The following is a 22,230-nucleotide window of genomic DNA, read 5'->3' as shown; positions in this document are numbered from 1 at the left end:
AACGGGTCAATAATGTACAGTATAATGGTCCCCTTTTGACGCGCGAGGCTGAATCGGCTCACACACCCCGACTAGTTGAGTGGACCGAAAACATGGCTGCGGCCGAACGTGCAGGGAATTTACGGAAGTGAGGTATGTCTAATTCTGAAGCTTCAAAGGCTATTTTGAACAGTCACTTCAATGTAGGCACTATGGTAGAATATATGGCCGATTCCGACTCTACTGGCCCCCTAGATATGGAAATGAGTGGCACTGGTGGAAGTCCACAAATGCCTCGGCAAACTTGTGTGCGGAACAATCAGCTAGCTAGCTGGCGTCGGGCTGCTGTAGCTGCTAGTCCCAGTAGCTCCAGTCCCCCCTCCGTGACACCGCTTGCCCGCTAGCCTGGGAGCGCGCAGCGGCTGGGGTGTAAACCTCAGTTGAGACGCGAGATTCACCATCACACTTGGCACCGGTCGAATCGGTGCCTGTTAGGCAACGGGACGAAATTGGCCAGTATGCCTGCAATCCTTGTAAGCTAACGCAACTGTAGGAGCCACAGCCGAAAGCGCCACGATTCTCTGTGCACGATGCAGGTAGCGTCAACAGGGAAACTAGCTGAGAAGAACTATCCAAGGTAATACTAGCTCACTTGGCTACTACTCGTTTACATGGAAATAGCCGAGTCAAAACAATCTCGTTAGCGGTTGGTTACAATGAAGCCCTGTCCGTTTAATTTGATTTTCACGGGCACAACTGGCTGCTTTCCGCTGCCTCGAGAATCCATGTTTTATATTTAGCATTGACAGCTAACGGTAAGTTAGTTGGCTACGGTTAGCCTGCTAAACAGCAAGCTAGGTCAAGTGCCGCTTGCCTGGAAGTTGCTCCGTGCTAACGTTTAGCCTAGTAGCCCGTTTCATGAAGCAACTCGGGTTGTTTTGCCTGAACGTGGAGTTGGGGCTAAACTTCAGAATTCACTCTGCTTAAAGTAGCGGACTGACAGCACGTTCCAGGGAACGTTGTGTACTGCTAGGGCTGCTATTATGCCTGCAAACTTGGTCGGTATTGAAACACACGGTCGCTGACTAGCTCGGCGGAGCGTTTCTCATCGGCAGGTTGAACCAACAACACCCCGTGGATATTTGCCGTTGCCAGTAGGCCCGGGAAAGTGTTAAAATCCTCTTGAGTGACAGAAGCGAGCGAGGTAAATCAGAGCGTTGCTAGTTTATCTTTTTGTTGTGGAATTGGATTTATTTCCCCCAAACAGCGGCATCAGCAGTTTAGCTGCTTGACCGACAATAATGACACCCACGCCGGGCTTTTACCGTGTTTACAGCCAGAGTTTAGACACTCTGCGAGTACACATGGAAGCCCTGTTGCGCGAATTAACTGTAAATGTCCTCTCTGTGTGTGTGTGTGTGTGTGTGTGTGTGTGTGTGTGTGTGTGTGTGTGTGTGTGTGTGTGTGTGTGTGTGTGTGTCACGGTGACAGCAATGCAATCAGCACGTGTTAACCAAAACTCTTAACACACGCGCTTTGGAGATGAGCAGGAAGTGGTGTGAATGAGCAGCCACACGCTCTGGTTCTGTCTAGACGGCAGCACACAGTGATTTATTTTATGTTGTGTGACTTTATTGTGTGATCATCAAGGACTGGTTAGTCTGGCTGGTCTGTGATACTCGTGTCCCTGGGCTCTGGATAATCTGGAGTTACAAACGAACCTTTGGTTTGAAGAAGCAAAACAAAAGAAGCTCTGGATGGATTTGCTCATATTGTCGTGTTGTGTATCAGTCACAAGTCATTCAAGAGACTTGTTGTTGTTCTCGGTTACACTTGGAGCTCAGAACAGCTCCATAATATTACGTTTCCCTTTGGATCAATGATCAAGCTTTGCCTCCAGTCGTTAGCGTCCACAGCCTCCAGCTAACAGCTAACAAGCTAACCAGGGGGCTCAATCACCGGCTCGCGACCTTTTTAAACAATGGTTCCTTGCACGTTCGCCTCTGACATCCATTCACTGTGTGATGTCATGGGTCCAGATGAATACTTTCCTTTACCTGCGTGACCACTAAGCTGTCACGGCCTCGGAGGGAAATCTATGTACAAAATGTCACCAGGAAATTGGACAATAACGGCAAAGTAGTTTTCCCCCACCGCGACTACTCACTTCTCATTGATTCTTCTTCTATTATTATTATTATTATTATTATTATTATTATAGTGTTATGTGACTATTAATGAGTGTTTTGTTTTGTTGTTGAAACGTCATCCGACGGCTCTGCGTGCTTTCCAGGCCTGACGCTGCAGAGGACGGAAGGAGTGAGTTCACGTCCTCTCACCTGCAGGCTGTTTTTGCAGCCGCTCCAGCAAACTCTCCTGTTTCTGAGGGAAGTTAAAGTCAAAGCCTGACTGGGATCGCGGCATCACCGCGAAGCTCGCAGACACGGCCGAGCGCAGGATCATTTCTGTCAGGCGGTTGCCAGTTGCAGCGTGATGAGGTTCTCTGAGTTCACCGCTGATTGAACCGCTTTTCTTTTTCCTTGATTGGTTCCCATCAGGGCGTCGCCTCAGCGAGGCTCCTGCCTCCACCTCACCCCGTCCTCTGCCCCGCCCACTTTCACACCAGCTCATTATTCTGCTCTCTGCGTTGGGGAGATGGGGGGGGGGGGGGGGGGGGGGTTGCCACGGCGCCGTGCCTGCGTGGCCTCCTCGGCCCCTTGAAGCGCTGATTGGTTTGGTTGAGTGGGATTAATTAGTGTTGTCAGTGTAAGACCAAGGCTGAGTGCTCAGTTTAACTAACACCCCCCCCCCACCCCCCTCCTGACCTGGACAACCCAGATGCTGCACACACTGACCCCCCCAGACCCCCCACCCTCTCTCTGCTGGGGTCTCTAGCAGAGCAGGAGGAATGGGTCCGCACGCTGTCAAGGTGTAGAGTGAACGCTGCGTGGATGCGTCCGCTGGCTGGAAGCTGTGGCGTGCGCACCTTGCTGGGCGGTCCGGACCGGATGCACTCTGCGCTCAGAGATGCTGCTCTGCTCGTCTTGATGGTACCTGCTCACTTCCTGTTGCCTTTCTTTGCTCTCCGACCAGTCGGCCCATTCCCACCTCTCCGTCCCGACGTCAACAAGTCATTTCCCTCCAAACCACTGCTGCTCACTGGAGATTTTCTCTCTGGTTTTGTTTTTTTTTTGGGGTGGGGGGTTGGGGTGTTGGCTCTCTGTGTGAACCCTGGAGATGGTTGTGTTGTTGTGTAAACTCCCAGTAGATCAGCAGTTTGTGAAAGACTCAGAGCAGCCGTTCTGGCCCCAGCAACCAGGCCGCACTCACAGTCACTCCACACCCCCCACACCCCCCACCCTTCTGTCCCAGTCTGACTCCAGCGAGCCGTCTGCACCACGTCCACATGCCTGAACGCACGAGTTGCTGCCTGGCTATTTGCTCTCAGGCAATTAAGCAGTGTACCTAATACAGGGACCATGCGTGTGTTTGTGTGTGTTTGTGTGTGTTTGTGTGTATTTGTGTGTATTTGTGTGTGGTTTGTGTGTGGTTTGCTGAGTGTGTTGGAGCGGCTGTCTGGAGGAAGTCAGCCCTGACTGAGGTTGCCCTGCTCTGCTGAGCGACCCCCTTCAGGTGATCCACGTTAGCACAAGGCTAATTGACGCGCTAACGCCTTGCTGTGATAGTGGAGGACTGCGACGGTTCATTTGAAAGGTGCAGTCCTGCTGGATGTCATTGAGCGAACCTGAACTCACTCCGCTGTGTATTGCCTCATGTGGCCAGAGAGTGATTGTGGCTCCTTCAGACTTCCCTGAATCAGCGCATTGTTTGAGTTCAACTCAAATTCCCTCTGCTTTATTTCACACTTCCATGCACGGCCAGTTCTGCTGCCTGTTAACGCCTCCTTCCAACATTCTCAATAGGAAGATGTTTGAAGTTAAAGCCAGCAGGCCTCGATCTTATCGCGCCGTCATTGTCGAGTGTGTTGAGAAACTTTGTGACTGCTGCCTGCGCCCAGGCCGGCTTCATGGAAAGCCATGGAGGAAATTGTGTCTGGTATTTAAAGCGCTTGTCATTAAATTGGTCTTGCGGGCTGCTGGCTGCGGAGGCCCTGTTGATCAGGCTGCCCTGGCTGTAATGGAACGCCTGTGTAGGTACAGGTGCCGATACGGCAACTCCATTGGGACAAACCTCTACATGGCGGTCGAACGTGGTGTATGGATGGATCGCGGTACGTTTACGTCCTAATAGAGTTGCCGTATGTGACGTCGTTGGCAGTCGCCTCTGTCCGGTGGGCTACATCGGTTGATTAAGCTTTTTTTTTCTGTCAATCCCTGGCGTATTTACGGTACTTTGTTTGTATTAATGTTGTATACATGAAATTCTCTCTCTCTCTCTCTCTCTCTCTCTCTCTCTCTCTCTCTCTCTCTCTCTCCATGTATAGATATACATACAAGGTAAATCAAAATACAGTCACGAATGTATGTATTCAACACACACTATCTATCTATCTATCTATCTATCTATCTCTCTCATTATCTATCTCTATATCTATCTATCTATCACCCACGAAATACATTTTTGACCGTGATCCATCCATATATTACGCCCGGAACGATTCTGCACCTGGACTAATTCTGTACCTACGCCTGCTCTGATAAGTGGATTTCAACACATGTTCAGGAGTGCAGCTTGTCATCTCAGTTGTGTGCGCGCTGTAGGATTTGCTGCGCCAGTCCTGGCTTTGGATGTGGTGAGCGTGCGAGCGGTCTCGTCCTCGGCCTCTGTGAGGGTCTCCGCTCCCGTGGCGCCGCCTCGGTCTCCGCTCCCGTGGCTCCGCCCCGGTCGCCCGCTCAGCTGATAAGTGGCGCTCAGACTGCCTCAAGGTTTATCTGGGCTGAATGCGATGCGGAAATAACACAGTGCAGTCCAGTGCGTTGGCAGTGACCGGGGGTTTTATTACACCATCAGGGGAAAACGTGTCTCCAGACCAGGGGTCACCACCAGGTAGCCCCCAATATCCACAGGCCTGTTCTAAAAATAGCACCTGCTGCTTGAGCCGCGTCCAAATACAATTGTATCCAACCTTGTTAAGTCATTGTTGCTCATCGAGGACTCCTTGACGCGGTCATGAGTGGTCGGATATAACTGAGAGACTTTGTTATTCCTGCCCTGTGCTGAAACATTGACATGGTCGTTAAACCCAGTCAGCCTTTATGATAATGGACTCGCCCACCACCACACCGTGCCCTGTGCTGTAACCTCTCCCGTGCCTTTGTGTTTGGTTGAAATGTAACTGCAGGCGCCCCCCCCCCCCCCCCCCGACGCCATTTGTTCAGATGGAGGATGAGACGTCCAGTGTTGCCTGTAGACAGACGGTGTTGCTTAGTTACAGTGACAGGAGAAACCAATACCCCTCTGTAGTGGGCTGAGAGATGACCTGAGTAGTATTTAGCAAAGGCCCTCTGATGAATGCTTGTGCAGCGAGGGCCCCGTGGTGCTGGTAACGCACTCCCTTCCAGCGCTGCCGACCCATCGGACCCGCAGGCCCTGCTGAGCCACCAGGGTTTGATATGTTTTGCTCATTATTATTGAAGAGCTCACGCGGTGTTTTGTTTGTCCCCTTGTCGTGCAGGTGCCCCCATTCTGCTGCAGAGGAGAGAGCACCAGGATGAGGAGACTGTAGGCACCGCCGTAGCATGGCCGCGTCCCGTTCCTCGCGTGTCACAAGGTCGTCAGTGGGGCTCAATGGATTGGACGAGAACTTTTGTGGCCGAACACTCAGGAACCGCAGCATCGCCCAGCCGGAGGAAACGTCGGCGTCTCCTCTGCCGCGGGCTCGCTCCCCCAAGAAGAAGCAGGAGTCCAAGCAGGAGTCCAAGCAGGAGTCCAAGCAGGAGTCCAAGCAGGAGGCCAAGGAGAAGCCCAAGCCGGAGCAGAAGGAGGAGCAGAAGCAGGACGCCAAGCAGGAGCAGAAGCCAGATGTCAGACAGGATGCAAAAGAGGAGGCGAAGGGAGACCCTCAGCAGCAGGACGGCCAGCGGCAGGCGGCGCCGCAGGGAAAGGGAAAGGCCACGGACTCCAATGCCTCCCCCGCTGAGCCGGAGCAGTGGGGCGGCTCCAGGAAGCGGGACGGGTCCAGTGTAGGAAATGACGTTTGCCCCGAGAAGCCCGACAACTGCGACGGAGGGGCGGGGTCGCCTGATCCCGGCCCGCCCATCAAGAGGGCCAAGCGCTGCTCGCGCTCGGGAGACTCTCAGGGACAGGGGGACGACCCTGAGCTCTCCAAGCCCAACAGCGCTGCTGCTGCTGCTGCTGCTGCAGCGCCGCCTAGCAGGGACAACAATTGTGAAGAATGGCCTCGACAAAACTCTGTAAAAGTCACTCCCGCCTCACCTGCGGCCTGCGCCCAGGCGGCTGAGCTGACAGCCGAGGCAGCAGCGGCGGCAGCAGCAGCGGCAGCAGCAGCAGCAGCAGCAGCAGCGGACGGCCAGGTGGAGTGCGACGGCCCCACCCGGGACCCCAGCGCTCACTGGGCCTCCAACGGACTCAAAGAGAATCAAAGCGAGGACGCTGGCTCGCTGGGCCAGGAGCACAGCACCAGCTGCGCCAGCTGCACTAGCAGCACTAGCAGCACCAGCAGCACCAGCAGCATCAGCTGCATCAGCAGCACCAGCAGCACCAGCAGCACCAGCGCCCGGCCGTCACTGCTCAACGGCAGTCAGACGGGCGCCCCCCCCTCCCCAGTCCCCGCCGTGCCTTGTCGGAGCTCTGCCCCCCCGCAGGTCGAGGCCTGCGGCCCGGGGGAGCCGGAGGAGGAGCCCGTTCCCGAGCTGATGGTGGCTAAGGAGCAGGGGGTGCAGCAGGTGCAGCAGGTGCAGCAGGTGGAGGAGGTGGAGGAGGTGGAGGAGGTGGACGTGGTGGGCGGGGCTCCGTGCCTGGCCCACGAGGAGCAGGTGACGCAGGCCGAGAGCGACAGCAGCGGCGCGGCGGTGGCCCTCACCCACACGAGCAGCAGTCCAATCAACAACAGCAACTCAGGAGAAACCACGCCCCCGCTCGTGAAAAGCCCCTCCCCCACAGAGCCGGCGTGTAACCCCTCCATGTCCGGCACCTCCCCCCCCTCCTTCTCAGAGCTCTACGAACACAGATACACCCTGCGCACGTCGCCCCGCAGGGCCGCCAACGGCGCCAAGGCCTCCCACTGCAGGCTGGGCTCCCCGCCCACAGACAATGGCCCCGTGAGGGAGGAGGAGGAGGAGGAGGAGGTGGCGGTGGGGGCGCTGGAGGGGCACTGCCCCATGCCGGAGGAAGCTGCTGCTCACTCGTACCATGCCGGCCCCTCCTCCTCCGTGGAGGAGGAGGGGCCAGCGTCCACGGGCCCGGAGGTCAGGGCAGGTGACGAGGTGGCGGAGGAGGAGATGGCGGAGGTGGAGGAGGAGGAAGAGGCAGAGGAGGAGTTGGCGAAGGACAAGGAGGCGGTGGAGAGACGCAAGGAGCTGACGCTGAGCCAGGCTGCGGACGAGGAAGAGGAGGAAGAGGAGCCGGACGTCTACTACTTTGAGTCGGACCACCTGGCTCTCAAACACAACAAAGAGTATGTAGAAGCTGCACGGGGAGGCCACGCCCCCTTCTTCTTCTTCTGCTGCTTCTTCTTCTGCTTCTACTTCTTCTTCTGCTGCTTCTTCTTCTTCTTCTTTGATTTCACTTGTGTACTGCATGTGTTCGACCTCTTTAGTCTGTGATGGAGGAGCGCTCGATGTGAAAATGCTCCTCAAGAAAAAGTTTTCTTTTTTTCTTGACTGAATGCTATCAGTGATTCCTCAGTCTGTCCTCACACTCACACTTTCATCTGGTACAGAACCTGCAGACAGTGTTTGCAGGAGGGAAGCAAAGCTTGGAAGCTGGTTGGTTATTCAGAATGAGCGTCAGGCCGACAGTGGTGGTCGCAGGTGACCGCATTTCAACTGTTAGTCTAGCAGTGCTGGTCTAGCAGTGCTGGTCAAGCAGTGCTAGTGAAGCAGTGCTAGTGAAGCAGTGCTAGTGAAGTAGTGCTAGTCTAGCAGTGCTGGTCGACCTGCACTGGCTTCCCAATTTCTTCTTCTTGGTCTTTGTCTTTTGAGGGCCTCCAGCAGATGATGCACTGAGCTTTAGCAAGACGGAGGAGATTCCAGGGTTGTTGGGTCAGGTGACCTCCTGTGCTTTCCAAAGTACGTACGTAGTAAGTTACTTACTACGTTATTCCATTATTTTTCATTTGTTTCTGTTAGTCAGAAATGTTCCATTTGTTGATGGTTATCTTGGAAGGCGTTGGCAGCCGTTTCAATTATTTTTAGTTACCTGGCTGGTTGCAGGTAGTCCCTCCTCTCCACTCAGCCTCTGAAAAAACCCCCAAAATGTCTTCTGCTGTTCAAACACGACTGAGATGATGTAGGGATCCGACACGCTGCAGGGCCAGTCGATGGTTGAACTGTCCTCAATGGCGACGCTTTGACTTGGGGGCCCAAATCCATTTCTTGTTTTTACCCCCTGAACCTTTGCGGCGAGTGAACCTTGGTTGCGGTGAAGTTCTCCTACTGTTACTGGGAGGCTCCTGGTCCAAGTGGTTACGTCATCGGCAGTGCGTGATGGATTTGCTGTGTGATGATGTGCTGTGTATCTAGCAGATATTCAAGACCCAGCTGTCCACTCGAAGCATTCTGAGGATTGGACTGCATTGTGTATTGGGCCAGTGGTTGAACTTGACTCCAGCAGTGTGCTTCGGTGGACACTGCGCTCCATAGCTTCGCTCGAGGCTTCAATCACGACACTCTCTGCTAGAAAGTGGTTGTAGCAAAAGTTCCAATAGGACTCAGTCTCATTTTGTGTTCATCCCACCAGTTATAATAATAAGTGTTATTGCCACGCTAGTCACTGTTTGCAATGTATATGTTTGAATAAAGACAGTAGTAGACTGTGGTCCTCTGTGGCTGACCTGACTAGAATGGATTACTAGTCATGAGTATTATTTGACCAAAAATAACAAGATTCCAAGCTCCAACATTTTCCACAGGATGTGTTTGGACTGCTTGGCTTAATTTGAATATATGGCATTTGTTACTGATTGTGCTGTCGCTGTCATAGACTGTTACGTACCATTCAACTCTGTCGTTTCAAATCTTTCCCATTTTCCTCTCTCATTGCGAAGAAAATCTCTGTTCTCTCTTTCCACCTCCAACACAGACAAGTTGTCAAGTTGTTCCCAACGTCTCCGTTTCGCCGTTCTACGGAACTCCTACTGACGGCTCGTGTCGTGCTTCTCAGGTGTCACCTGTTTGAGCGTTTCATTCCCACCTCCTGGGTGCTGCAGAGATTGTGTGAATTGGCTTGCCGTTGTGGAGGCTGGCAGTGCGAGAGGGAGCCGGAGCGCTGGGTCTGCCCTCCAGACTGCCTGCGGTCCCTCCATCCTTGATGATCCTTCATCCCCGCCGCTGCTGTCGGTTGTCGTGACGTTGACGTTGGCGGAGCAGTCCCACGCTGCGCTCAATCAGGAGCCGCTAACTGCGCGCCTCTGATTTGTGACGCCTTTCAACGTGAGGTCGGACGGGAGCTCATCAGAAGCCCAGATCCCTCTTGGGTTTGTTTTCAACGTTCAGCAACGACGAGCGCAATTTCTCTCCATTGCGTCCCAAAGTGGTTCAGTCTGCGGCTTGCTGGCTTTGAACCTGTGCTGAGTGAGAAATGAGGAGCACGACTGGGCAGCCTGAAGGTCGCTGGGTGCGGCGGAGTGACATCAACTCGTTTATTGATGGAAAACCTCGATACCTCTCACCTGCATTGGTTAACTAACAGGTCTCATTCTGTCATCGTCTGACGATGGTGTAGCACTGGAGAGAGAAAACCCCTCTCAAAGAGCGATGCACTCAAACACTGAAAAGGAGAAACTCGATGTGTGCATGCAGCTTTGTTGTCTTTCATCCAAGCATGTGGCAGACATGGCCGTCCTTTGATATCCTCCAGAATTCCTCTCGTACAGCAGTGTTTGAAATCTCGCCTCGCCTCGCCTCGCCTCGCCACGGTGTTAGGGTGCTTGCACTGGCCGCTACACGGCTGTAGGGGGCGCCATTTTGGTACCTCTATCGTTGAGGGGCCAAGCGAGTCGAAGCGTGCTTAGTGGTGACGTAGCGACGATCAGGGCACTGATTGGCTCAGATTTTCTGACGAAAGGTGAGAGCGACTCTCTGCGAAAACCCAACCGCCGTTTCTTTTTGTAACGCTTCTCTGTGTGCTTGCGAGGACGGCTGAGCGATTTTTGCCGTGGACAAACTCGGAGGTCCACACTTTTTTGTCAGTGGTGGCGGAAGACAGAATTCAGCGGGAACTGGACGGGGCAGTCCGTAATGTAAAAGTGTACGCAGAAATCTCCCGGCAAATGGAATTGCACGGGTACAGTGCACCCGGACGGCAAAACAATGTAGGGAACGAAAACATGGTCCCGCTTTACCGCGTCGACTCCGCCCACGCTCTCGTGATCACAGAGCCAATGAAAACACAATCGTACCGAGGCGTGGCACTGTAAACACGTCCTTAGCCTTCCAGCCAACACTCAGTGATCTCCAGCCATATGCAACATAGGCAGTGGTGTCACATAGTCCACATGATCACGATGGATTACCAACCACAAAACTATTGTGGGTGTTTTCAACTAAAACATCTGGTTACAGCGTTGCTGCTCTAAGTCAGATTGCACAGCTGTGAACTCTGGATGGTATAAAGAGTCATTTGTGTATGTTGGTTGGTGCACTTGAATATTCAGCAATTGGGCGAATTGTTTCTGTCCATGGAACCTCAGCATTGTTCCACGGATTCAAAGGAGGAGCAGGGTCAGTGTGGAACCCTGTGGCAAGTTGCTCATGGGCGGGTGAACTGTCCCTTTAAGTCCTTCAGGTGGCAGTGGATCGCCGGGCTCGTCCCTGGAGTCACCTGGCTGGAGTCCAGCGTGCCGAGAGGCAGAGCCAAGTCCTCTTCACTTCACTGAAACACATTAATGTGGCCATCATCTGCTCCTCTGAACGAGTGTGCTCCGTCCCTCCGTCCCGTTTTGCACCCTTGTGTCCTGCGTTTGAGGCAGAATCAGCCCACTCGCAGGAAGCCTCCCACAGCACACGTGTGAGCTCTACAGAGCAACTGATGCACTGCAGGTCAGCAGAGCTCCACTCAATCACAGCAAGATTGCTTTCCATAACCAGCGCAGGGTTATCCAGGTGACGCACTGCCGACCTGTTTCAACACTTCATACATTTTTAGTTATAAATTTCTTCTTCTTCTGCATCAGAGTGACTGTGGAGTAAAGTGTGTCTTGTGTATTGATTTTCATTCATGTCCTCTTAGGGAAGATTGATCCTGTCTCCTTCACTGAGTCCCTGCATTAGGTTAGAACCACTTCCAATGCTGTCACGTTGAGCCCAGCTCTCTGTCCAGCGAGCCACTGGTAGCTCACTCAGCACCTTAGATCATCTTTTGCCCCGGACGATGTGAGAAGACTCGTCAGACTTGTACAGCTGAGTGTGGAAGGAAAAACCCCCTCATACATCTCGTTACTGCGCTGAAACCCTTGATTAAATGGTCATTAGTGCAGTTTCAGATGAGCGATGTGTGAGACAGTGTTGGAGGTACAGTGCGTCTTTTCCTTGTATTTGAAGGATAAATTGCTGCTGTGTATTGTTTTTTTTTTAATGGGTGGTACCTCATCAATATTGAAGGCGTTTGCTGTTGCAGCTGCTTTGCCAGCTCCACCTCTCAGTAATGCAATCAACTTATTTTTAAAAATGAAACACTTTCAGAATGTTCCACACTGACTTTTAAGAATTTAGGCTCTCGGCGTCGCTGCTGAATTATGCATGGTCTGAAAGTTTGATGCGCTGCACAATTTTCAAGTGCCAGGTTAAATAATGTAAGCCGTCCCATCCGTCCACCGCTGTCTTAACATGGCACCGCTCTGTCTCAGCTACCAGAGGCTGCTGCAGACCATCGGAGTCCTGGAGGCCCAGCGCACACAGGCCATCCTGGACCTGGAGGCGCTGGCTCGCCACCAGAGGGAGGCGCTCTCCAACCCTATTGAGTTTGTGGAACAGCTGCAGAGACAGGTAACACACGCACAAACATGTTTTTAGAAGGAAATCTGTGCACGCACCTTTAAACGGGTCCATTATGTTACATCTAGTAGCACCTAGTGGTCAGGAAGCATATTGCAGTAACAGTGAAAGATGTTCCTGCAGAAAGCAGGGGACTACAGCGTCACTATGTGTAGTCAGACATCCGTCATGTTTTTGCTACTTTATTGTAAGCTGGTCAATGTTGCTCATTGGGCCTTTAATAAAGTACAGAATTCTGTTAAAACCTTGTCGTATTTTCCAGCATAGAAGCAAAGAAACTTGTCGTGCTGTTTCGATCAAAGTACAAATGTGTGAAGGGGCCACTGAATGCACACTTATATCACAGGAGTTGCATATTAGTTCTGCAAATCGCTTTGAAATGGGCGTTGCACCTCAGGCACGACATGCAAGACCTTGTACCTGTTCTTTGCCCGAGGAATGCCAAGCTGGCGTTGCGGCGTTGAGCGAGTAAATATTTAGCTTGTAAAACTGTGAGTGAAGGCTGTGAGTCCTTTCGTGCCGCATGACCGCCTCCATTCTGTAGAAGTTTGTGTCGTGTCGTTGTGCATGCACTCTGCCTGTTTGTACTTGAAACACCTTTAGCTTAGCTTCTAATATTATTTTCAAGTCAAATCAAGCACTCTTAGTGGGTCTGCACAGAGGAAAAATATTACTTGCCGCTTAATGGAAGGAAGGTTTTGGGAAAATGACCATCAATTAGAGGGGTTAAGTTAGGGCAAGCAGACTTCTCCTTGATCTTGAAGTCTTTGAGATCAGAGGATCAAGTCCAGTTCTACTTTAAGATGACCTGGATGACTGAGAACCTTCACAGACAAAACAAGACTGAGTCTTGCAACAGTTGCTCAGTAGCAACATATTTGCTTTGTTGGTGCGTTGCCCTGATGTTGTGATTGTGATGTTTGTGGTTGTGACCACCACTTTGTGCCCCCCGCCCCCTCCCTCAAGGTGAACCTGGGCCTGCCGTGTCCTCAGCGAGTGGTGCAGCTTCCTGACATTGCGTGGGAGCAGTACACCTCGGGCCTGGGCGACTTTGAAAGGGAGTTCTGCGACAAGAAACGCAAAACCAGGCGGCTGAAGTTGATCTTTGACAAAGGTGTGGCACTCGCTTGGATTTTTTATCTTATGAGCAGCGCTGGCAGGATACATTGGTAGGAAAATCAAATATTTGTCTATTTGCCTTCAGGTTTGCCGGATCGACCAAAAAGTCCTGTTGAGCTGAAGAAGGAAGGCGAATCCTCCACCATGTACTCCTCGCTGCCCACTAGTGACGCTCCTGAGCATGGCAGGCAAATGCAGGTATGGCTTTTATGCCTTGTTTTTTCACACACACACACACACACACACACACACACACACACACACAGTCAGTCTCCCAGTTTAGCATCAGTGCAGCTGGTGACTCACTGATCTTCAGGTTGGTCTTCCACTCATCAGATTATTGTTGTTCATGTCTTCTTTTCTTCCAAGTCTCATCACAGTCCTGCTCTTCTGCTTCATAAGCTTTTGGCACACAAGAAGTAGAAGAGTAGAGGGTCTCTGATAATTACACCTTATTTCTGGCAACAGTTTTGACTATCATTCTTAGCCGCATCATTTGTTTCACTTGACACTGCATTTGGAGTGCACTGAGCTAGCTGTAAGCAAACACTTCCTGACAAACTCTTGGTTTGTATGTCTGTGTGCACATTTGCACTCTGCTCAATGGCAGAGTTCAAGATGGCATTTTTTTTGTCATTGAATTTTGCCACGTTCCATTTGTTCCAAAATGGATGCTCTTTTTTTTTTTTTTTTTTCATCATCAACTCCGGAAGACTCGTTCGCTTCAAGGCTCGGATCTCCTGAATGTTGCGGCGTCCATTCTGTTTGAACCCTGCCAGTGTTTCACATGGCTGATGCTTGTGTTGTCTTCACAGATGATCAGGGGGAGAATTTGTCACCCAAACAAGTCTGACACGTTTAACCAGCTCTGGACTGTAGAGGAACAGGTGTGTGTGTGTGTGTGTGTGTGTGTGTGTGTGTGTGTGTGTGTGTGTGTGTGTGTGTGTGTGTGTGTGTGTGTGTGTGTGTGTGTGTGTGTGTGTGTGTGTGTGTGTGTGTGTGTGTGTGTGTGTGTTCCCCTTCTTTTTGGACACATCATGACTCTATTGATCCACAAACACATTCCTGCACCAAATGTTGACTAGACTTGTGTTGTGTACATTTTCATACTGCTCTGTAGATGTGTATTTTTGTTGTGAATTTAAATGCAATAAGGTTCTAAAATAGTTGTTTTAACTACAAGGTGCAAAATGACTAAGTTATTCGCTTTCATTTTGCATGAGAGATTTAAACATTCTGTGAACGCTGTATGGTTTTTGTCCTTTTTATCAAAGGAAAATGGAAACAAAGTGCTGTGCATGTAAACATAACCAGGTCGCTCTAAAGCTCTCAAAACATTTTTTCCTTCTTTTCAAATAGAAAAAACTGGAGCAGCTCCTGGTGAAGTTCCCTCCGGAGGAAGTGGAGTCCAGAAGGTGGCAGAAGATTGCTGATGAGCTGGGCAATCGCACAGCCAAACAGGTGCTGAGGCGTGATGAACCAAGGACATGTTTTTTATCCAGGTGTATGTGATGCAAGGATCAGAGAAATTAGCGTTTTTTCCTCAATGTTTTATCCATGACACTCTGCAATATAGTAAAAAATCCAGTGTCTCTGCTCAAGGGGCCACGAGGACAACAATGAATTCCTCATTCACTTTGCCTGCTTGTTCTGCTTAAAGAGTTTTCTTAAAAAGACTGTTGCAAAACTTTGCCAATAATGATTTAGAAAACTGTTGTCTGTGCAACGCGTCTTTGCATCTGCGGTTCTAAATTGAGCTGCTTATGTTTGCGTATCTCTTTTGTGCTGAAGCAGGAAAAGCATTGGCATAAATAATCAAAATGCAGCACCACTCTAGTTTGTTGGTGACATTCTTGCCAGTGTCCTCGTTGTTTTACGTGCTCGAACGTGTACAAACCATGAAGCAGTCCCTGTTGAAAACATATGAAGTGTTTAGCTTGCAGTGCAGGGAGGCAGAACGAGACTTGTGCGATAACGGCGCTCCCTTCAAGTACCTGCTGGCTCATTTGCATGACCTCATTCACCCCGAGCAGCTGCTCGCACTTGTGTCATTCTTTTCAAGCTGGCATTTTCCTCCTCAAACATTCCAGGTTGCCAGTAGGGTTCAAAAGTACTTCATCAAACTGACAAAGGCTGGTATCCCTGTCCCTGGAAGAACACCCAACCTGTGCATGTACACTAAAAAGGTATTTACCAAGTCATCTAACTGCAGCTGAATAATGCATGTATTGAACACACACTTCACACTTTCAGTATTTTATTTCAGTCTTTTCTCTCTAAGTGGTGTGTATTTTCTAAACATTAACCAGTAATTTAGTTGAAAGGTTCCAATAAATATTTAAAGGTCTGTTCATTTGCAGAATAGAAAAACATGTTTCTGTGAGAAAAGACTGGAGGGGAATTTCTCTTGAATAAGATGCAGATTATTTTTACAATAATGGCAATAGTAGAGCTTGTATAAAATAAAATATGTAACTATCTGCACATACAAAAGAAAGCAACAACAAATAATAATGCAAATAACAAAAATAAAGAAAAAGAAAAAAACATAAACACGGCACATAGTTCCAAAAAGGAGCAGGAAGAAGTAGAAACCTTTATTAATTTGTGCCTTTGTGCCTTTTCTTTAGTTTGTAAAAAAAAATATTGCCAAATATTGCTACACAGATATCCATCCACTCACATGATATATAAGCACCCATATAAATATATAACATATATATGCTCCATAATATCTTTTTATTTACTTAAAATTATAAAAATAAAAATATACTACATACATATCCTTATAAGTTACAGGAACAAAAAAAGCAAGTTACATTTTTTTTTATGTCCACTTTATTAAATAAAGAAAAAATCATAGACATTAATATATAAAATAAGAAAAATGTAAATACTCCATTTAATGGGAATAAGAAATGCAGCCAACATAAATATGACATTAGTAATGAAAGATGTGTCTGGATTTGGTCTCTGCTAAATAGAACTTTATGTGTTTTGTCCCTCAGGCATCCAACAAGAGGCAGCACCATCTCAACAAGCACCTGTACCGGCCGTCCACCTTCCTCACCTCCTACGAGCCCCCGGTCTTCATGGACGAGGACGATGAGCACGCTGCGTACTTCGGCAGCATGCAGGACCCCTCAGCTGACGACTCGGTCAGTCCTCCGTCTCATCGCAGCAATAACACAACACCAGAGTTCATTTATCTGCTGCCTTTGCCTTCCACCTTTTCTTTAGGGTGTTTTTTTTTCTTTTTCTTTTTTCTTATGAACATTTTGCGCATCATCTCTCCTGTCTCGCTGTAATATTGAGAGAAATGTGACATGCAAAGCAAATTTGCAAATTGAAGATGATGAACAAACTAGGATAGCAACACCCTGCACACTAGCTCAGTCCCTGCTCCACCATGTAGGCAGTGACCTGCGTGAGGCAAACCCATGTTTGACGGCAGGAAGCAGTGAGCTTTCCTCCCTCGTGTTTGACTCAGTCCCTCTTCCCATCTGGCTTTAATCCAAGGCGTTGAGACGTGTCTGCCGCCGGACCCCTCCTCACCCTCCTCACCCTCCATCACTCTCCCCACCCTCCATCACTCTCCCCACCCTCCATCACTCTCCCCACCCTCAATCACTCTCCTCACCCTCCATCACCCTCCATCTCCCCACCCTCCATCACTCTCCTCACCCTCCTCACCCTCCTCACTCTCCTCACTCTCCCCACTCTCCCCACCCTCCTCACTCTCCCCACCCTCCATCACTCCCCCCACCCTCCATCACCCTCCATCACCCTCCTCACTCTCCCCACCCTCCATCACTGTCCCCACCCTTCATCACTCTCCTCACTCTCCTCACCCTCCCCACTCTCCCCACTCCCCCAAAACCCGACTAAGCATCAGAGCAGGTGGACGTGGCGCCTCGCTCCTATTTCCATTTCAAGTGCAGAGCTGTGGACGCTGACAGATCGTCTCTGTTTCTCTTTGATGGGAGTTGAAGCAGCTCCCCGCGCCCTGCTGAGCTGACAGGCTACGGCAGCAACGCCTTTGACACCTCGAATATTGAGTCTGATATCGAAAATATTGAATCTCGAGTCACAAAGTGTTTGCGAGCGATAATTGCAGTCTTATCACCTTGTCTCACTTTACTGATCTCAACCTGTTTTCTGATTATAGATATTAATCTTTTTTAGCACTGTACAACTTTTTTATGTCTCAGGCTTTTTGTGGACATTCAATGTCTTTTAAAAAAAAAAAAAGCCTTTTGAAGATGATCTTCCACTTAGTCCAACGTCCTTCACTGCTACTGGCCTGAAGATGTATAAGTGACTAGTTAACGGGCTTCATTTTTGCAAGTAATTCACCTCACTACACTTATTTCTAAATTATTCATTTACACTATTTACCAGCCTCACTGCCAACATTCACAAACGTCTGAATCTTTCCATATCAGGTCTTGGTTGTTTTCAGAAAAAAGCACTTTAACAAGAACACAAATTCTAATATGAATCAGCCATTCATTTTATCTGTTTTGATTGAATTGTTTTAGTAGTTTGAGGTTGTTTTATCTTGTAAAGTGTCTTTGAGTATTTTGAACAGCACTGTATAATTCAATGTATTATTAATATGAGGCTGGTGTCAACTTGGATTAGACTCATCCAAGTGTTCAATCCTACTGTGCTGCTCTCCAAGCAGGTGATAAAGCACTAAAAGATCAGTGTTGGATCCATGAATGATGACCACTGATTGTTCTGGTTCATGTTGTTCACATTTTGACATCATGTGACCAAGACATGTGACAAGCTATTGCGAGGTTTCTTTGTTGCTTCTGTGCTTTCAATAAATTGCGCTGAAGTGTTTGATCCGTGCGAGCCAGTCCTCCAAGCAGTCCTACTGAATGTGTATCATTTGAAACGGCTGTTTCGGTACAACGGAAGCACGATTTTCACGAAAGCTCGAAGAGCCTTGCGTAGTTTATTTTGACGGCGTATCTTCATTCCCTTCAGTCACCCCCCCCCCCCTCTTTTCTGTCTCTGGCCGTCTTTGTTTGCGCCCCGCACAGGATGAGGAGACCATACCTGTGGAGCTGAGGAATTTGCCAGAGTACAAACAGCTTTTGGAGCTAAAGCGACTCAAGAAACAGACGCTGCGGGACATCCAGGACGACAAGGAAGGCGTGCGGCACGTCGGCTACAAGGTGACAACCGCGACACGCTGGCAGCCGATTTCAAAGCCTTCAAAATGGCTTTATCAAGGCCCGCCTGATATGTGCACCCCATGTTGCCTGACGTGTGTTTCTGATGATGACGACGCTGCTGCATGTAAAGCTCCTGTCTCTGCGGTGTCTGGTGAAGCTGCCTGCTGTCTCTCTTTAAATGTGGCCTGGGGTGTTTTCAGGACAGACACACAGCAGCCAGGAGTTAAAAAAACCCCAATAAAATCCACCAAAGTGCCGCCACAGGAGGTTATGTTCTTCAAAAGACTGTCGCAGGACAATCGCAAGTTATTCTTCTCCACTCAATCGTAAAATTGCAGTTTTGACCCTTATTCCAAAAAAAGACGACAATCTGATGCAGCCGTTTCCATGGCGACGCCTCTTTCTCCTCAAAGGGTGCTGATTGGTCCAGTAATATTGTGACCAGCTGGAGATATTTTACATGAGAGTTTTTCTTTAATCTCTGGAGTCTCCCATGTTGCAATGTCAAAGTTGACATATTCAGAATGATTCACTGCTTGTCATCATCGAGGGGTCGTCTACTCTTACAAGAGAATCCCGTCATTGTTTGTTGCTGGTCAGGGTGTCTGCTCCGGTGGTGGTTGGATTACAGGGAGAAGTGACACCCAGCAGCTGCTCACCGTCCTCCTCACTCAACGCTCTCGTGTCATTGTGTTTGTGCGCAGTGTGACCTCTGCGGCGTGGAGCCCATCCAGGGTGCGAGGTGGCACTGTCGGGACTGTCCGCCGGACAACTCGGTCGACTTCTGCTCCTGCTGCTCCAACATGTGAGACCTTCCTCCTCCGCCATCAAATCAGAAAGGGGCAGAAACGCAGCATGGCCAATGTGATTAAATCACATGTTGAATCTAATGAGTGTCCCCCACAGGATGTTGTTTCCATTCCACAGAACGGAAAATGTTTTTTATTTTATTTTATTCACTCACTCTATTTTATTTGCTCATTGATAAAACAGATTCTAGTTTTTTTTCTAACCAAAATGAAAGTGCTCTTTATGTTTCTAATCCTGGAAAGTAGAAGCACTTTAAGCTGCAGCATTGACATCAGTCTTGTCTAGTTGCGTGAGGTCGGAGCAGAGTGTGTGACGGTCCCTGGCCCACCTGGAGAAGGATGTTGCACCTTCATTTTAAATTCCGCGGGCTTCATCTACGCTGCTCTCACTCGTTTCCGCTTCCGCTTTGCCTTTGCAGCCTGTTCAAGACGGAGACCCACAAGCCTCACCACCACTTGGAGCCTGTGCACCAGCCAGATACCTTTTTGGACAGAGACTACTGCCTGCCTCAGAGCACAGGCTACAACTACCTGGACCCCAACTACTTTCCAGCTAACAGATGACAGGGTGCCAGGCGCCTCTAAGCTCCGGTCTCTCTCGGCGTGTCCCACAGGCCACTCTGTGCATGGCTCCATCCTCCCCAAAGTCCAAGAGAACTGCTGCAGCCGCCGCCCGGGCAGCCAGGCCAGCGGGCAGCTTGACGGACGGACGGACGGACGGCTGGCTGGTGGGAGGGGCCTCGGAGCGCACCGGGGGGAGCTGCTTTTGGAGAGGGTGTGGCGGGGGGTCTCAAGCAGGTCAGCCCCCCTGGGGGGTCCCTTCAGAAAACCCACGCTAAGAGGCTCTTGCGCTCCACCTCAACCAGGTTAACCAATGGATCTGCGATTTGAGACGATTCAGTATTTTTTAAAACAGCAAACAAACAAAGAAAAACGAGCAGAAGGCACACCGACATTCCCGAGCCCTGACTTGGCTTCAGCAGGGCTGTACTCTCACCCCCCCCCACCCCGTTCTCTCCTCATCACCGCCCTTCACTCCTTCCTGCAAATTGTGGAATCGTCTGGTGAAGCGCCACCCGGTGGAAACTTGTGGGCAGAGCAGGCTGCACTGGATGAAGTCTGTGTATGCAAGACAGAACCATCAACCACCCCCCCCCCCGACCCCGGCTGAGTATTTATGAGTCCCAGCGCCTTCATGTCAGTTGCAGCTGCTGCTGCTGCTCAAGAGGTTCGGGTGGCTCGGAACCACCCCACAACTTGCCCCACCCCCCCCGCGGGAGGAGAACCCAACCTGTTAAGCGTGGCGCAGCCGCTTCCACCGTCTCACTCTGCTGCTCTTCAGCCCCCCCCCCCCACTCACACTCATCTGTATTTCCTTTCCCCTCGCTCTCGTCACTAAAAGGCACCCACCAAGGAAGCACTACATCACAGAGAGCGAACAGTGTCCAAAAGCAGGAAAGTTCACAAGACTGTGCTTTTTGTTGTCATCTTCCTCCTCCTCCCCCTCCTCCCCCTTCACCCCCCAGTGTGTGTGCCCTTGTTGACCATGTTGAGTGTAAAAGTGTACGGTGAAAAGTAGCCAGCGCTAGTTGCTGTGTGCCATTTTTAAAAAAAAAGAATTTAGTTTTTTTTGGTTGTTTTGGAGGAGGGGTGTTCCACCCTTTGATCTTGGCCACAACTTCTCCCCGTTTTTTGCGTTGAGACCCGCGATGTACATCGTTTACCATTGAGCTGTCACGCCTCTCTAGATCCCGGTTCATTTTTTTTTTTTTTCCCGCAGTCCACTTGAAAAGGTCCATGTAAAAGATTGTATTTTTATTAATCTATTTAAAAAAAATTAAATAAAAAAGAAGAATTGAGGTTGAGGTTGGCACCTCCACAGTGGAACAGCCCACACAATTTTATACACATAGATTTTGTTGTGCTTGATTAGACACCATTTCGTATGGTTTTTGTCTCCTTCCCCTCACCTCCCTTGCCCCGCTTCAATATCTGTGTATAACAGTCTGTTCTTATGTAAAAAAAATAAAAAAATAAAAAAAATAACAAAAAAATGTAAAAAAATGCTAGAGGAGTATTGTGGAAATAAAGATATGTGAAAATAGTGTTTCTATACCCGTTTCCTGTTGTCTTATTCCTTATGCACCTCCAGCACCGTTATGATTTCTTATAAAATATAATCTTATAAATAATGAACTCAGAGCGCAGCTCAGAATGGAAGAAAAAAGTGTAATAATATGTTTGGGAAAGGGGTATTTGAAGTCGCGTAGCATTGGAATATATATATATATATATATATACATATATATATATATGTATATATATATATGAATATTCTATTTCAAAGCAAGAAAATTGGAAAAAGTCATTGAGTTTGATAATATTTTACAGAAAGTCAAGAAATATAATGTTCAAAAAAATAGCAGTGTTGACATCTTTCTTTACAAACTCAAAGAAGTACTGTATAAACTAAGAAATGCTTGAAGATTCAACTTTCCTGAGAATAACAAACTAATATTTAGTTGCATAACCACGGTTTCTGATGACTGCTTCACATCTGTGGTACATGGAGTTGACCAACTTCTGGCACCGGTCAACAGGTATTGCAGCCCAGGACAATTGTACCACCTTCCGCAATTATTCTGCATTTCTTGGTTTTGCCTCATGAACAGCATTTTTTTTTTTTATGTCAGCCCACAAATTTTCGATGGGATTAAGGTCCGGGGATTGTGCTGACCACTCCATTACTTCAATTCTCTTTGTCTGGAACCAGGATTTTGCTCGCTTGCTGGTGTGTTTGGGGTTGTTGTCTTGTTGAAACACCCATTTCAAGGGCATTTCCTCTTCAGCATACTGCAACATGACTTCTTGCAGTATTCTGATGTACTCAAACTGATCCATGAACCCTGGTATGCAATGAATAGGACCAACACCATAGTATGAGAAACATCCCCATACCATGATGCTTGCACCACCATGCTTCACTGTCTTTACTGTGTA

General features: G+C 49.3%; 1 protein-coding gene across 3 annotated transcripts; it reads left to right on the top strand.

Moving 5' to 3' along the window:
• Positions 1 to 6: 6 nt before the first annotated feature.
• On the top strand, positions 7 to 21,343 carry zzz3 (zinc finger, ZZ-type containing 3). Of its 3 annotated transcripts, none has more exons than XM_076021783.1 (12): positions 7 to 132; positions 5,615 to 7,576; positions 11,966 to 12,104; positions 13,080 to 13,227; positions 13,318 to 13,430; positions 14,048 to 14,119; positions 14,592 to 14,693; positions 15,323 to 15,418; positions 16,241 to 16,390; positions 18,287 to 18,421; positions 19,126 to 19,226; positions 19,650 to 21,343. In XM_076021783.1, exons 2-12 carry the CDS (start codon positions 5,679 to 5,681, stop codon positions 19,792 to 19,794), a joined length of 3,099 nt encoding a protein of 1,032 aa, XP_075877898.1. In that variant the 5' UTR covers positions 7 to 132; positions 5,615 to 5,678; the 3' UTR covers positions 19,795 to 21,343. The 3 variants fall into 3 exon arrangements, with proteins under 3 accessions (XP_075877898.1, XP_075877897.1, XP_075877899.1); XM_076021782.1 differs by lacking the exon at positions 7 to 132 and adding an exon at positions 181 to 616; XM_076021784.1 differs by lacking the exon at positions 7 to 132 and adding an exon at positions 998 to 1,183.
• Positions 21,344 to 22,230: the final 887 nt, after the last annotated feature.

This window comes from Nelusetta ayraudi, unplaced genomic scaffold (assembly GCF_046127955.1).
Source record: "Nelusetta ayraudi isolate G7.1 ecotype Tasmania unplaced genomic scaffold, CSIRO-AGI_Nayr_v1 ptg000011l, whole genome shotgun sequence".
Classification (NCBI taxonomy): domain Eukaryota; kingdom Metazoa; phylum Chordata; class Actinopteri; order Tetraodontiformes; family Monacanthidae; genus Nelusetta; species Nelusetta ayraudi.
The sequence above is the reverse complement of the archived record's forward strand: the minus strand, read 5'-3'. Positions and strand labels throughout refer to the sequence as shown.

Coding starts and splice junctions, on each gene's coding strand:
- zzz3 (XM_076021783.1), top strand. CDS start 5,679: ATGGCCGCGTCCCGTTCCTCGCGTGTCACAAGGTCGTCAGTGGGGCTC. Junction 13,228..13,317: donor GAAGTTGATCTTTGACAAAG/GTGTGGCACTCG, acceptor ATTTGCCTTCAG/GTTTGCCGGATCGACCAAAA. Junction 15,419..16,240: donor TGTGCATGTACACTAAAAAG/GTATTTACCAAG, acceptor TTTGTCCCTCAG/GCATCCAACAAGAGGCAGCA.